Source organism: Podarcis raffonei, chromosome 14, assembly GCF_027172205.1.
Source record: "Podarcis raffonei isolate rPodRaf1 chromosome 14, rPodRaf1.pri, whole genome shotgun sequence".
Lineage (NCBI taxonomy): Eukaryota > Metazoa > Chordata > Lepidosauria > Squamata > Lacertidae > Podarcis > Podarcis raffonei.
Window position 1 is genome coordinate 34286195 of NC_070615.1, and position 14679 is coordinate 34300873.

General features: G+C 45.6%; 1 protein-coding gene across 2 annotated transcripts in view; it reads right to left on the bottom strand.

Annotated features, from left to right (window-relative positions):
• LOC128401702 (syntaxin-binding protein 4-like) overlaps positions 1-14679 on the bottom strand; it is a 64245-nt gene that overhangs the window by 34006 nt on the left and 15560 nt on the right. The window contains exons 2-3 of one of the 2 annotated variants that reach the window (XM_053365054.1): positions 8512-8770; positions 7753-7826 (exon numbers count right to left, since the gene is read on the bottom strand). In XM_053365054.1, coding sequence (XP_053221029.1) covers positions 7753-7826; positions 8512-8558 — 121 coding nt within the window. In that variant the 5' untranslated portion in view covers positions 8559-8770. The remainder of the gene's footprint in view (positions 1-7752; positions 7827-8511; positions 8771-14679) is intronic. The other variant, XM_053365053.1, reaches the window with a different exon arrangement.

Sequence of the window (14679 nt, forward strand, 5' to 3'; positions counted from 1 at the left end):
TCAACCAAATTGATGAACTTCATTCAGTGATGCCAACTGCTCAAAGTCGGTTAGTCATTTACACTTCCAGTGCCTCTTGCCACCCGGTTGCCTCTTAATGTCCCCCTAGGTAATTCCAGTGCCTGCCCCCCCCCAGTGGGTGGCACACCCCACTTTAGGAATCAGTGCCCCCAGACCTTCCCCCTCCCACCCAATGTAAGCACTAAGTTTCACTTTCTGAAAGCCACTTCTCTCTTCTGTTCTGAAGCTCCACTTGGCACCCCCGTTTTCACCTTTGCTCCCATATCCATGCACCCTTCCCCTCTGTTCCTCACCCCCTTTGACAAACACCCATTTTCACAGGAGAGGAAGGAAGCCTGTGGGAAAGGAAAGGGATATCCTCAAGGATCCCAAACTGAGTACAGTCATACCATGGGTTACAGCCGCTTCAGGTTGCGTTTTTTCGGGTTGCGGACTGCCGAAACCTGGAAGTGCTGGAATGGGTTACTTCCAGGTTTCGGCAGTTGCGCATGTGCAGAAGCACTAAATCACACTTTGCGCATGTGGAGAAGCCCCGAATCACAACCCGCACGTGCACAGATGTGGAGACGCGGGTTGCGAACCCTGCAGGTTGCGAACGTGCATCCTGTATGGATCACGTTTGCAACCTGAGCTTCCACTGTATATGAAGAGGGTGTGGAGCCAGAGCCATTTGATGGGACTTAGTGAAGGGCAGCTGGAATGCTGGTTCCCCCTGCTCTCCTTCCCTGGTTGGCTGGCCACACCCAGCATCTTCCACCCAACTGAGCAACCGTGGCAGGGCAAGCTGGCCTATGTCCTGCTGCAGCTCCTCACCCACATCCTGCAATTTGCCAGGATGCTGCTGGTACTCCTCTTCCATCCTGGCCATCTGCTGGGAGATGTAGCAATGTAGCCCAGGGCCAGGAGGGTACCAGCCATGTCCCTTGCCCTTCAAGGCATTGCAGCAACAGCAGCAGGCCTACAAGCTGCTTGGCCTCACCACTGCGGGGGAAAAGACTGCGGTGGCAACTCCACCTTCTCCTCCTCTAAACTGGGCACTCTCCCAGCTGTGGGGAAAGGGGAGACTTCAGTGATTTCAGGCCAGGAAAGCAAGGAGGTTTCCCATGAAGGGAGAGCTTGACATTAACAGCTCTGCCCACCACCCCCCTTTTTGAGGTTTACCTCTCCAGATGATGCGTTAGTGGGAGGGCAGTGGGAAACTCAGGCTGGCTACATATTTGGCTACCGGTGGCAGCAGCAGCATTCCCCAGGGGGGCACCTGTCCTGTGCACACTGTAGCCCAGCCAGTGTGATGGCAGCAGCATACTAAACTGCTGGGAGGTGAGTGGAGTGCCTGTAGAGCACCTGAATGACGTTTGCAGACCAATGGGTATATAGAGCAACAACAGTCAGAGTTGTATCCAAGGCAGTGCGCATTATGTCAGCACAAGGCTTTACCCTTGTACAATGGAACTTCAACCATCCTCTTCCCAGATCTGATCTGAGGGTTGGGGAACTCCCACAACAGATTTAGGGGACTCACTGGAGAAGGAGGAAGAGGGGAAATTCCATGGTGCAAGCATAAATCCTTGCATGGATGGAATGAGTTAGTGGGATACCACCTTCTCTTTATATATTGGGGCAAGCCCGGTGGAGTTTCCAGGTGTGTGTGCACACCTGTATTTTAAAGATGGAAATGCACAGCTGTGAGAAGTGCATGATGCTTGCAAGGTGCATATTTTCTATAGGACTAGGCTAGTGCAACCCTGGCATTTCCACAACTATCATAATGTGCCAAGTGGTCCTTAGTCACCCATCCCTTCCCATTTAATATTTCAGCAGATGCTGCTTGCACACTTATAAAGACTAGAAACTTAAAAAATAAAAATAGAGGACTTCCGGGTTGGCGCCTCCGGCAATGGCGGAGCTCCTCCGATCGGGAGGAATTTGCTCCGTGAAAAGCAGGGTCTGACTGCCACGGCGAAGGCGGAGACCCATTGAAATCACAAGCAGGAGAAGCTTGTGAACCTGGGATTCGGCTGGCACCTTTTGCGCCTCCCCTACTCGCGGGGAAACCCGGTTTCGGGGATCCGGAGCGACATGGGGTGAGTGGCGCGGTGCTTCAAATTGACTGCTTCTTTCACGGAGTGAAGCCGCATTGCTGTTGCCGGAGAGCGCTGACTTTTTCCTGTGGACAATTGGATTTTAAACAACTACCCGTGAGTAGAACGGAAAATTGGATCTTTAAATACCTTAATTTGGCACCAAAATGGGGAAGGTCTTAAACAGGAAGTCCGCCTTCCCCTTTTGTAAATAGATTGAAGCAAAGACGTTATAAGCTAAAGTCTTTGAAAGCTTTTGGCAAAGGATTAAACTTTCATCGGTTAAAACTACAAAACCCCCCTTGGAAGCAGGAGAAGAGGGGGGAAATTTTGGACTTAGCGAGCCTGCAGGAGAGAGTGAAAAACCAAATTACCACTGCTCCGAACCTGGTAAGGGCTGCCAGAAAGAGTGAAGTTTTGGGAGAGTTCATTGACTGCGAACAAAACATTTTTGACAGCTAGTTAAATAAGAGAAGATACTGTTTCCATTGTCCTCTTCTGCGTTTAAAAAGGAGGAAAAGTAACTGGAAATTGAAACTATTTTTATGGCTTGAATTGTGTCTGAAAGGATTGATACAAGGGGAGACTGTTTCCCTCTAGAGGGAGTCTTTGAAACTGTCACAGGAGTGCAACTGGGGAATCATCAGCTGCAAGATAATTAATTGTGAGAACCAGAAATTGACCTTGGACCACTCAAAATGTTGACAGGAGAAGCCATTGTGACGGTATTATGCAAGATAAGCTACTCGCTGGAACAGCTTCATAAGAAGACGGATGACATGTCTTTTAAAATTGACAACTTGGATCAAAAAGTGACTAATTGGAGTCAAAAAGTGAGTACCAACACAGAAATAATTCAGGACTTGGTACAAGAATCTACTTTGGCAGGACAAATTGTGGAGGAGAAAGAGAAAGCGGTGGTTGTTGAGCCTAAAGTAATACAAGCGGGATCCTCAGTCTTACAGAAGCAAATTGGGGATTACAAGTTGAGGCCTTCTATGATTGAATCTAGAAAAAGCCAGATTTTGAGGATTGGATCCCGGCTTGAACGGAAGAAGGAAAGTTGGAAAGATCCCTCTATGCAGGGATCAACTGACTTTTGGGACATGGACTTGGGACTGGAGGAGATTGGAGTTCTGGGGGCCTTTGGATTTGGAGGAATTTTGAAACATGTCATGAAACATCTTATAGACCTCAGCTTCAACTATGGAAATTTGGTTGACCTGCCTGGAAGGAATAAAAGCATTGTTAGGTTGGAGTCTTCCCGAGATCTGCTCTTTGGCATTAAAGAATATGAAGAAGACCTGCAGAAGGGACCTGGAAAAGAGCTAAGAGCCTCGGACATAAGATCTCCAGGTTGATGGACTATATGGAATTGACGGAAGGGACTGGCAGAATCCGAAACCAGGGAGAGGAGATGGTAGAAGAAGATTAGAGAATTTAAAGTTTATATATAGAAATACCGTAAAATTAATGAATGACAGAAAAATGGTGGAAAGAAATTTTATGGCCTTAGCAGAAATGTTATAAGGGGTTAAGCATATATAAGTATTTTAGTTTTAATGATAAAAAATATGTTAAGATATTCATAATATGACAGAAAATAGAGAAAGATGGAAAGGATTTGCTGAAACAATTAATAGAAGTGGAATACAAAAAGGGAGGTGAGAGGAAGTCGAGGAAACAAGGGAATGAAAGATAAGAGTATGGAAAAGGTGTGATGTATGTTTTAAATGGTTATTGTTTTGTTTTGTTTAGGGTTAAGGTGGGTTAGTGTTTTGTTTAGTTTAGTTTAATATGTTTAGGTTGTGTTTTGTATTGTTTATATATTGTATTGTATTGTTTTTTTTCTTTCTTTGTTTTTTCTCTTTTCTCTTTTCTCTTTTTCTTTTCCTTTTCTGTAATCTTTAAAAGTAATAAATATTATTAAAAAAATAAAATAAAAATAAAAATAGAACTGAGATTTCCAAAATGCTGTGCTCAATTCCAGGTTTTGCCATTTACCTCCATTGCTTGCATGCAATTGCAAGACATACACACACAACACAATATTTTGGTCTGTTTATTTCATGCACTAGAATTGTCCTCTTGCACTCTGGAACAGCAATCCAGATCTGTGACTAAGACAACTATATTTAATTACATTTGGCTTAATCTCTTTGTTTTGCTTTCCAGTCTCTGTAGCATCTTTTCCTTCGCCTGGGGTGAGGATTTGGCTATAGGTGAAATGAAGTTAAGCTTAGATCTAAGAAGATGAAGGTTAGGATAATTGGATCTCAGCTTTTCAGAAAAAAACATTGTTTAACTGGCACCTCTCTATGGTAACTAATTTCCAATTAAATGATCAGTGCAGATCTCTAAGACACTCGTGGAATTTAGGTTCAGGGAGTTAATTCCAGATTACCAGCTGCACCCTGCACAACAGAGAGTAGATATAATATCCTGGTCTATCCTACAAAGTCTGTGGACACAGCAACCATGTTTTTAACTCAGTGTGTGTTTTAAAAGTGCTGTGCCAAGAGTGAGTGGTTGTGTGAATGCCAGCACCATGCCCAGTAGTCAGGCTGCACTACTTCCAGACTTTGGCATGTCATCATTGACGCTACTCAAAACATAGTAGCTGCACAGAAATATAAGGAACTGTCTTAATATATACTGAGCCAGACCACTGGCCTATTTAGTTCAGTATTTGTTTTAACTGACTGGCAGTGCTTCTCAGGTGTGTCAGGTAGGGATCATTTCCAGCCCTAACTGGAGATGCTGATTCTTCTGACATCTCCTTCAAATGTACTAGCATCTCCAAGAACGAACCAGTGCTGAGGACAGGAGATGCTGCTGACCAGCAAGTGATGTGCCTTCCCTTTGTCCTGGACCAGAAGGCATGAAAGACTACAAAGCCATAATGCAGTGCAACATCGGAAACTGCTTCACACTGAGTCAGGTCATTGGTCCATCTAGCTCAGTATTGTCTACTGGCAGTTTCTCCCAAGAGTCTCAGGGAAGGAACATTCCTGACCCTACCTGGAGATGCGAAGGATTGAACCTGGGAGTTTCTGCAGGCAAAGCAGATACTCTGCCATGGAGCTTTGGTCCTTCCTCTGGAGGAATTTCTATGATGTTTCGTTTAAAGTAATTTTTACTGGCTTCCACAAATATATAACTAGACAAATTAGGCGTAAAGATAAACAATAGCACAAACAAAGCCTGGCCTCCTCCCAAGCTTGCCAGTGACTGAAAAAGTATTCATGTCTTTATGATACCCTGTAGTTTTTATAAAAAAATTATCCTACGTTGTTCAGAACCATTGTATGAAAACACCCATCCCCAGTGAGACCACCTTCTCCAACTAGAGGACAGGAACACACTTCAAAACGACCTTGACAGATTAGAGAACTGGGCCAAAACAAACAAGATGAATTTTAACAGGGAGAAATGTAAAGTATTGCACTTGGGCAAAAAAAATGAGAGGCACAAATACAAGATGGGTGACACCTGGCTTGAGAGCACTACATGTGAAAAGGATCTAGGAGTCTTGGTTGACCACAAACTTGACATGAGCCAACAGTGTGACGCGGCAGCTAAAAAAGCCAATGCAATTCTGGGCTGCATCAATAGGAGTATAGCATCTAGATCAAGGGAAGTAATAGTGCCACTGTATTCTGCTCTGGTCAGACCTCACCTGGAGTACTGTGTCCAGTTCTGGGCACCACAGTTCAAGAAGGACATTGACAAACTGGAACGTGTCCAGAGGAGGGCAACCAAAATGGTCAAAGGCCTGGAAACGATGCCTTATGAGGAACGGCTAAGGGAGCTGGGCATGTTTAGCCTGGAGAAGAGGAGGTTAAGGGGTGATATGATAGCCATGTTCAAATATATAAAAGGATGTCACATAGAGGAGGGAGAAAGGTTGTTTTCTGCTGCTCCAGAGAAGCGGACACGGAGCAATGGATCCAAACTACAAGAAAGAAGATTCCACCTAAACATTAGGAAGAACTTCCTGACAGTAAGAGCTGTTCGACAGTGGAATTTGCTGCCAAGGAGTGTGGTGGAGTCTCCTTCTTTGGAGGTCTTTAAGCAGAGGCTTGACAACCATATGTCAGGAGTGCTCTGATGGTGTTTCCTGCTTGGCAGGGGGTTGGACTCGATGGCCCTTGTGGTCTCTTCCAACTCTATGATTCTATGATTCTATGATTCTATGATTCTAACTAAGGCATCCACAAGTACGCATAGTCATGACATCCACATTTGCAGCGATGTGGCTGATAACACCTACATACTTTTCAGTAGTTTACAAAATAAACTGCCACCAAATACACATAACCCCTTTCCTTTCAGCCCCATTACATTATGAGTTACTTTCTCAGATATAGCCAATCTCCATACATGTTTACACCACAGGTCTGCTCCCAAACCCTGTCGATTCCTCCACCATGTTTGGGTAATGGATAGCGGTGTAGCTAGCCACTTGGGTGCCTGGTGCGGCACGTGTGTCCTGCAGCCAGGGGTGGGGTGAGCCGGCCATGGGGGTGGGGTGCACTGCGTGGAGCCTCTCCTCCGCCTCCCCCTCAGCTGCAGGGTGGCTGAGGGAGAGGCGGTGGGCAGACACAAGCCCCACGCTGCCGTTTCAGCACAAAGTCTGCAAGCCACCACGTCACTCCCAGTAGAGATGTGTGGCTCAGGCACGCTGCAGGCTCTGCGGTAAGTGTCACGGTGTGGCATCCAGTACCAGCAGTGTTTCGTTACATTTCTTGACTGAACTAAAAAAATTTGTGAGCCCATAAACAAAAAACTCATATTTTTGTCACCCCCCTCAGTGATGACACCCGGGGCAGACCGCACCCACCGCACCCCCCTTCTTCTGCCACTGGTAATGGATCAGCGGTTCTCAACTTGTAGGCCCCCAGGTGTTGTTGGACTACAACTCCCATCATCCCTGAGCTCTGGCCTTGCTAGCTAGGGGTGATGGGAGTTGTAGTTCAACAACATCTGGGGACCTACAGGTTGAGAAAGGCTGTAATGGATAGTCATAATGCAACAAGCAAGGGTGTCTGGTGTTTTACAATGCTGGGTAACAGGGATGCAAGGGCAGTTTCCAGCCAAAGGGTCACATCCCCTTGGGTACCACATGCCCCTGGTGGGCAGGGCCAGAGGCAAACGTGGCCAGGGTGATGGGTGCAACTTCAGTAAGCTACATGCCAGCCACATACAACCCAGAGATTTCTGCACACCCACAAGTCTCTATCTTCCATCCAGGCAAGCAAGAGGCATCACTGCAAATGCGCTGATAGAGGGCAGGGAGCAGGGCCAGTGACAGGGTGTGGTTTGGGGAGTGGCTGTGATTAAGGCAGAGTTGTGAGGACCACATTCAGCCTCCAGGCCTGAACTGTCTCAGTCCTGCTGTACAAAAAGGGTGTCAAACAATCATAGGCGTCGACTTTAACAAAATGTTAATTTAAGGTAGCCTTCCTAATGTTTCCCCCAGACAGACAATTAGCAATAGACTGCCTGCAGCAGATAGAGTGAATCTTGGCATTAGGGACTTCTGGAAAGCAAAGTAAAACAGGGAAAGCTCCCTTCAAAGCTCCAGACTTCTCTGTTCCCTTTTTCACCTCTCCACAATACCACAGACACCAGAAAAAGACACACTCACCCAGCCCATTGGCGCAGTCATAGAAGTCAATGCAATGGACAGTCCGATCCATTCCGTATGGTCCCATTAGTGTCCTGAAAGCAGAAACCAGGATGAAAAGGAAACTGTTTGTGGACACCAGGGGCATCCTGATTCTAAAGAGAAGAACTGTTATACTGCATCAGGCCTATGGTCCTTCTAGGACAGCCTAGACTACCCTCATGGCCCCCCAATGTTTTGGACTACCACTCCAATCAGCCCTAGCACTAAACAGAGTCCTAGAGATGGAGAATAAATTTGACGTTATGTGTTTATTTAGAGCATTTGTACCCTGCTCTTGAGTTAGGAAAGTTACCACAGTGGCTTATATACAATCAATTAAAACAAGGCAGCCTCTGCCTGTAGGGTTACAAGCTAAAAAAACCAACAATAACCCACCAACCACAGCACACAAGGGGCAAAGGACAGGGAGGGAAGGGGGGGGAGAACCAATTCTTAAACATGTGTTCTTATAATGACCAGCTGGCACAGTTCAGGGGTAGGAAGTGCCTGGTGAAGCCTGGCTTTCAGCAAAGCTGATGGAGGAAGCCCTGCTTCCCGTCTGTCCCACCGAGGCAGCCCGACTGAACCTGGGACCCTCTGCATGCAAAGCGGAGCCTCTGCCATGGAGCCACAGGGGGAGCCTGTGTTCTTACGTGTGTCCCTCAAGTTCTCTACATGACCCAATGATGTGCCGGCGCTTGCCTGACCCCCCTTCAAGCCCTGTTTCTGAGCCGTTACCTGCTAATAATGACAGCTCCCTTGTAGAGGACCGAAATGGCTGGCATCTTGTGTGCTGGAGATGTCCAGTCCGCTGCCTGGCCCGTAAGCGTTCTGCTTTGGCCGAGATCCGTCAAAAAGTGGCGGAGATGGGGAGCGGCTCATGTGACCATCCCCATGGCACGTCAGGTCCACCCCAAACATTAACACAGATCACTGGGAAACCATCACTCTCTTAAGATTAAAGCTTACGCAAGGCTTTTACAGATGCAGCCTCGGCCTATCACAGAGGGATTCGGCAGAAGAGAGGGGACAAAACAATTCAATTAGACTGAAATAAATCCTCTGGACGTTCCCTCCCCTTGCTCTTAAATCATCGTTGCTCACGCATAATTAGAGCAGCAGAGTAATTATTCTGATGTGTTTTTATTGTTTGCCAGGCAGCAAGGGAAGGACACCGCTCAGATGAAGTCAGGTAACCTTGATGTTGCCCGGGGTATGTTGAGATCCATGGAAAGCCCCTCATTGTAATAACTTGTTGCCGAATTTCTCGTTAACGTCACCCCGTTCCTTTTGCTGCCCTATGTAACTGTGGTGGGGAACCTCAGACTTGGGAGCCAAATGTGGCCCTCAAAACATCTCTGTCTGGCCCCAGATCTCTATCTGGGCCACACACCCTCTCCCTAAGCCATGATTCTCACTGGTCCTCCTTTGACCCCTGAATTCTTTTGCCTGGCAGGGATTTGTCCTTGAACTCTGGTGAGGCTTCTCTCTGGATGGAGGACAGAGGTGTGTGTTTGTTTGTGTGTGTGTTGAGTACCTAGCCTACTGTGCAAAGGTAAAATTTGCATTTATTGCTCTGCCCACTTTTATTTCTGGCCCCTCCCACCCCTGGCAGGTGGCCCCTGGAAGGTTGCCCAGAATTCACACACACCGCAGGGAGGTATCAGCAGACCAAGGGGTGGAACCCAAGGTTTGGAGACACACAAACAAATGGAGGGAGCCCTAAAGGAAAGACTGTCTTCAGGCAGGCCTGATTAAAGTCCCCTGCCACAACAAGGGCGCCCTCTGGACGGATTTGTTGCTGCCTAGACATGACATCATATAACCGGAAGACGCACATGCTGGTTTGGGGACTCCAAAGGTTGGGTGGTATGGACTCCTATCCCCCCTCCACGGAACTACAATTCGAAGAGTGGTCTAACAGTCAATCCTGCTTCTTCCCAGAGAATTCTGGGAACTGTAGATCTGTGAGGGGGAATAGGAGTCTCCTAACAGCTGTCAGGACTCTTAACAAACCACAGCTCTCTGGAATCTGTGCCTGTTAAGGTAGTCTCACAGATTGAATGGAGTGGGTGTAATCCAAGACTGAACACGCATACTGATTAGGCTTCAACACCACCATTTCCATACAATGTGCCTTACACAAACATTTGCCATGCTGCGATTTGGAAGTGCTTTTCTGTATCACCTGAGCATCAGTAAAACACTTTAACAAGCCATGGTTTAGGAAGCTGGCTTTTTCAACAAACCATAGCTAAGATGAAGCACAGTTTAGGGTTTGCATGTTACACTGGAGATGCAAATGACCACTCTCCCTTTGATGAGCAGAGAGATGCAAGAATCCATTCCCGCATCCATCCTCCTCAGCTGATCTGCAGGAAGTGGGGAGGGGGACTACCTGGCTGTGTAAATAACAGAGTCCTGTGTGTGAGCATGTGAGAGTGTGGGTTGGGCACACCTACCACTGGCATTCAGCCTCCAGGGAGTTGGCAAGAAGTGAATGCACCCATCAGGTTGAAATGGTTAGTCACCTCTGCTCAAACCTATAATGTTCCAACTGAGAAACTAGTCCACAAATGACCCCCCCCCCCCAAAATAGTATTTTTTTTAAGCTGAGGGTGAACTAGAGGTGGCGTGGATGATGAGTGACCCATATCAATATTGTGTTTTTCTGATCAAAATCTCTCATTGTTCCTGTGCATTTTTCCCACATCTGGATAGGAAAACGGCTGGAGGAAAGGCAATTTTGACTGGAAAATGGCCTGGACAAAAAGGATTACATAACCCCCAAATACCACCTATCGCTGCTCCTATCAAATAGACGGTCTCTCCTGGCTGCATTTCAGATTTGTTTGTTTTTCACAACACCCAGCCAAGCCTAATTTGGTCTTGTGTTTCAAGGGATCTGCTGACAACGTAAAAAACTGAGCCATGCCCTAATGCAGCTATATAAGGGGCAGGATGGTGGCCTATTTATTTTTCTCTGATCATTATTCTGAATATTGAGGTCTACAAGGTCACTGGTGCATTAGAGGATTTGGGATGAGACAGTGACTTTTGGCTGCATAAAACAAAAGCTGTGAGATAGCAAATAAATGTCTGTTTGCAAATGAGCTCCAACAGCCGCTAGTTCAGAGCCCAAATGTGGTGCTCAATGCACCTTATGTGCAGCAGTTTTTTCAGAGAGAGGGAGACTGATCATTATAAGCTTGTGGTAACGTGGAGGCAGGCTTTTTACCTGGTGGCATCAGTGTTGTGGAATGCCCTCCCTCCTGAAATATGAGAAATCCCATCTGCATTGGCATTCCACCGGCTCTGGGAGACACACCTGTTTAGGCAAGCATTCCCCCGAACATGACCTTCTGGTCTTATTGTTCTAATTATTTTTCACTGTTTTAATTGCTATGCTTTTAAACTGGCATAATTTCTTGTATTTTTAAAATTATGACTGTTTTAATGCTTTGATTGAATGGTTTATTGTGTGTTTTAATTATGCATGGATTTTACAATTGATCTTATAAACCACTTAGAAGCCTATATCTATCTATACTGTAGATATAGCATCGTCATAATCAGGGAAGCAGCAGGTGGACAACAGGAGTTTAGCTCTTTCCTATGCTGCAGCAGTCTTGACAAAAACAACACTTTAGAAGTCACATTCCCTTCTGGTAGGATCAAGGAATCTGTCAGTTTCTGCTTCTCTTAGGGTTTCACACACCCTTTCCCCAGTCTTGAATTCAGTTCTCCACATTTCTGCATCAATTGGGGGCGGGGACCTCATGAAAATTCATCAGCATTTTAGTGTAAATTTATCCAAATAGTCAAATTTTTGTACTCAGTTTTACCTAATCGACACATTTTTGTAAAGCAATTTCCTCTAACATAATGCATTTGTGCAAATTATTTTCACTTAATATATGCAAATGTGTTTTTCTGCACATTACTTGGCTGCATTGAAAAAAATCAGAGAAGTTCCAGTTTCAAAAGATAACTTTTTTTGGTTCGCACACTCTCTGGGGAAATGTGAATGATGCAAACTGGCTGTTAAATGTGAACTGAATAAATGTTGTCTCCCCCCTCATCCTTCCCTTCTAGGCAACCTCCTGGGCACCGTCCATGGAAGGCCTCCATTTCCCCCTACTGCTGCCATTCCTGCGTCTCCGTCTCCCACAGAGAGTTAAATCCTCAGCTGCCAAAGAGCTACGTCATCTCATCCTGTTTCCCCCTCTGCTGAGTCGGCCACCTAATCTGATCAAGGGCCCACTGTGTGCTGGAATAGGGTGATTAGAGAGCTGGATGATGCAAAATGGCTGTAGCCATAGCAACGGGGGAGAAAGGCCATGCACCACAGAGGTGTGCTTAGTGCAGAAAGCAGTAGATAGCAGGAAGCAGCTTTGTGGGCAAAAGGAGCAAAGAATCCCATGAGCAAGTAGCTGTTGCAATAGGCTGAGCCCTCTGAAGATCAGTTGCCCATGCAGGGCTCAACCAAAGGATGAGATGGATGAAACTGTCAATATCAGTGTCTCATTTTCCCCCCCTTCTTAAGTTCAGTTTCTTTCTTTCTTTCTTTCTTTCTTTCTTTCTTTCTTTCTTTCTTTCTTTCTTTCTATATTGCAAAAAAGCATTAAAATTTTACTGCATTTTTTCCCTATTATGCACATTTTTTGTATTCAGTTCCTCTGGATATACAGTCAAAGGGCATCTCCTCCACCCACCAATGTCTTTGAAGTCCTTCAATGCCACCCCTCTTAAGAATGTGGCCCTCCAATCTTTCACAAGGCACAGCATTTCAGAGTAGGAACTTTATCTCAGCAATATCAGAGGCAACCCACAACGGACAAAGAGAAAGCACCAGGAAAATGGTTCCAAAGAAAATGGTTCCATCAAGAAACCATTCAATGGATTTGATGATGTCATCATGGAACCAATCAATGTTTGACTGTGGTGACATCAGCAGGAGCAAATGAATGCAATTGTGGATTAGGGTAATGCTTCCTAGAGGAGTCACACTGGTGATTCCATACAATCAGGTAACCTGGAGAAAATGGGGTGTGTTATGGAGCTAATTATATTTGACTACTGGCTGACATCACTGAAAACAAAACAAAACAAAAAAGACAGGCTGGAAAAGTGAGGATTTCTTTTCCCTTCTACAAAATATGGCGAATGGTTAAACAGGTTACAGCAGCTCTAAGATAAAACTGTGTATCTAAATGGGACAGAACTGTACATTCTGACATCTACTTCAGCACAAGGGATCCAGCTAAACTGAGTGCAAATCCATCCTGTAATAGCCCCACTCTGTTTTGCACTAGCTAGATTGCATCTGGAGTACCATGTCCAGTTATGGACACCACATTTTAAGACGGACATTGACAAAAGCCCTTATTTACAGTTCCTTAAAAAAACAACACAACTCAACAGATGAATACTTGTTCTCATGTAGGAGCTCTGCACGACTTTTTTCCTTTCTTTTCAGTAGGGGAACAATTCTGAAAGGAGCAGCCATTGCTTTATCCCAGCTGAAGAGACACTGGAAAGTCACCAGAAGGACTGAAGTATTTTCAACAGGCAAAGGTTTAGGTTCTGAACCATCGTAAGTGCCAAATCATGGTTTGGTATTATGTGAGAATTGAATCACTGAACATGATGCAAGCCTGCCCTTCATAAATCCTTTCCATTCAGGAGAATGAGTCTATAATAACTCCACATCTGATTCTATAATATTAAGGGAGGGGGAGAGTTGGAGTCCTCGCTGAAATCATTTTCCTTGCACTCCACTAGTAAGTTATTAAGGGTTAACGTGATTATCCATCTTCTGACATTTCTAAATCCCTCCACAACTCTCCACCCCACCCCCCACCATACTCCCCAGTCTGTAGGATTTTACCAGTTATAAACTTATTAACAGAAGCAGGTGGTCCGATACTCCCGTCTCTAGACTGTCTATCCCAGAGCTGACCTCACCAGATCATGTGGGGCTCAGGAAACTGGCTGAAGGACTATAGTGGGTGGGAAGGAAGTGGAGAAGCCGTTGCAAAATTGATGTCCTTGTGGGGATTGAGGTGGGGGTGGGATTTGCATGTGTCTGGATATGACAAATGAGGACTTGCCTTCAAGGTCATATGGGCTCATGACTCAGGACTGCAGGATGGTGGAGGGAAGCTTGCCAGGAGTGAGCCATCCCTACCTTTAGACAGAGTAAGGCATATGCCTCAAGCAGCAGTGGTGTTGGAGGGCGGAGTTTTATGTGCTCTGTGGCCCACACTGCCCTCCCTAAACTAACCTTAAGCTAAGTTGGCTTGCCCTGCACTCTCTAAAGCAACTCACCCTGTACTTCCCAATCTGCCCTGCATTCCTTAAGCTAACCTGCTTTGTACTTCCTGCCCTCTGCTCCCTAAACTGGTTTGCCCTGTGTGGTAAGCAGTAGAGAAATTAAATTATTTAATAATAATAATAATAATAATAATAATAATAATAATAATAATAATAAATGTCACTGCTTCAACAAAGGAATAGAAAAATCACCACTGGATATTACCACATAAGGTAATGGAAGTTGTTGTTGTTGAAATTTGTATACAGTGGTACCTCAGGTTAAGTATTTAATTCATTCCGGAGGTCCGTTCTTAACCTGAAACTGTTCTTAACCTGAAGCACCACTTTAGCTAATGGAGCCTCCTGCCGCGCCGCCAGAGCACGATTTCTGCTCTCACCCTGAAGCAAAGTTCTTAACCCGAGGTACTATTTCTGGGTTAGCGGAGTCTGTAACCTGAAGCGTCTGTAACCTGAAGCGCATGTAACCCGAGGTACCACTGTACCACCCTATACCTGTAGGTCTCAGGGCAGTTTGCAACATGAAAATTACAATATAAAGACCACAGAATACAGAATAAAAATAAGAAC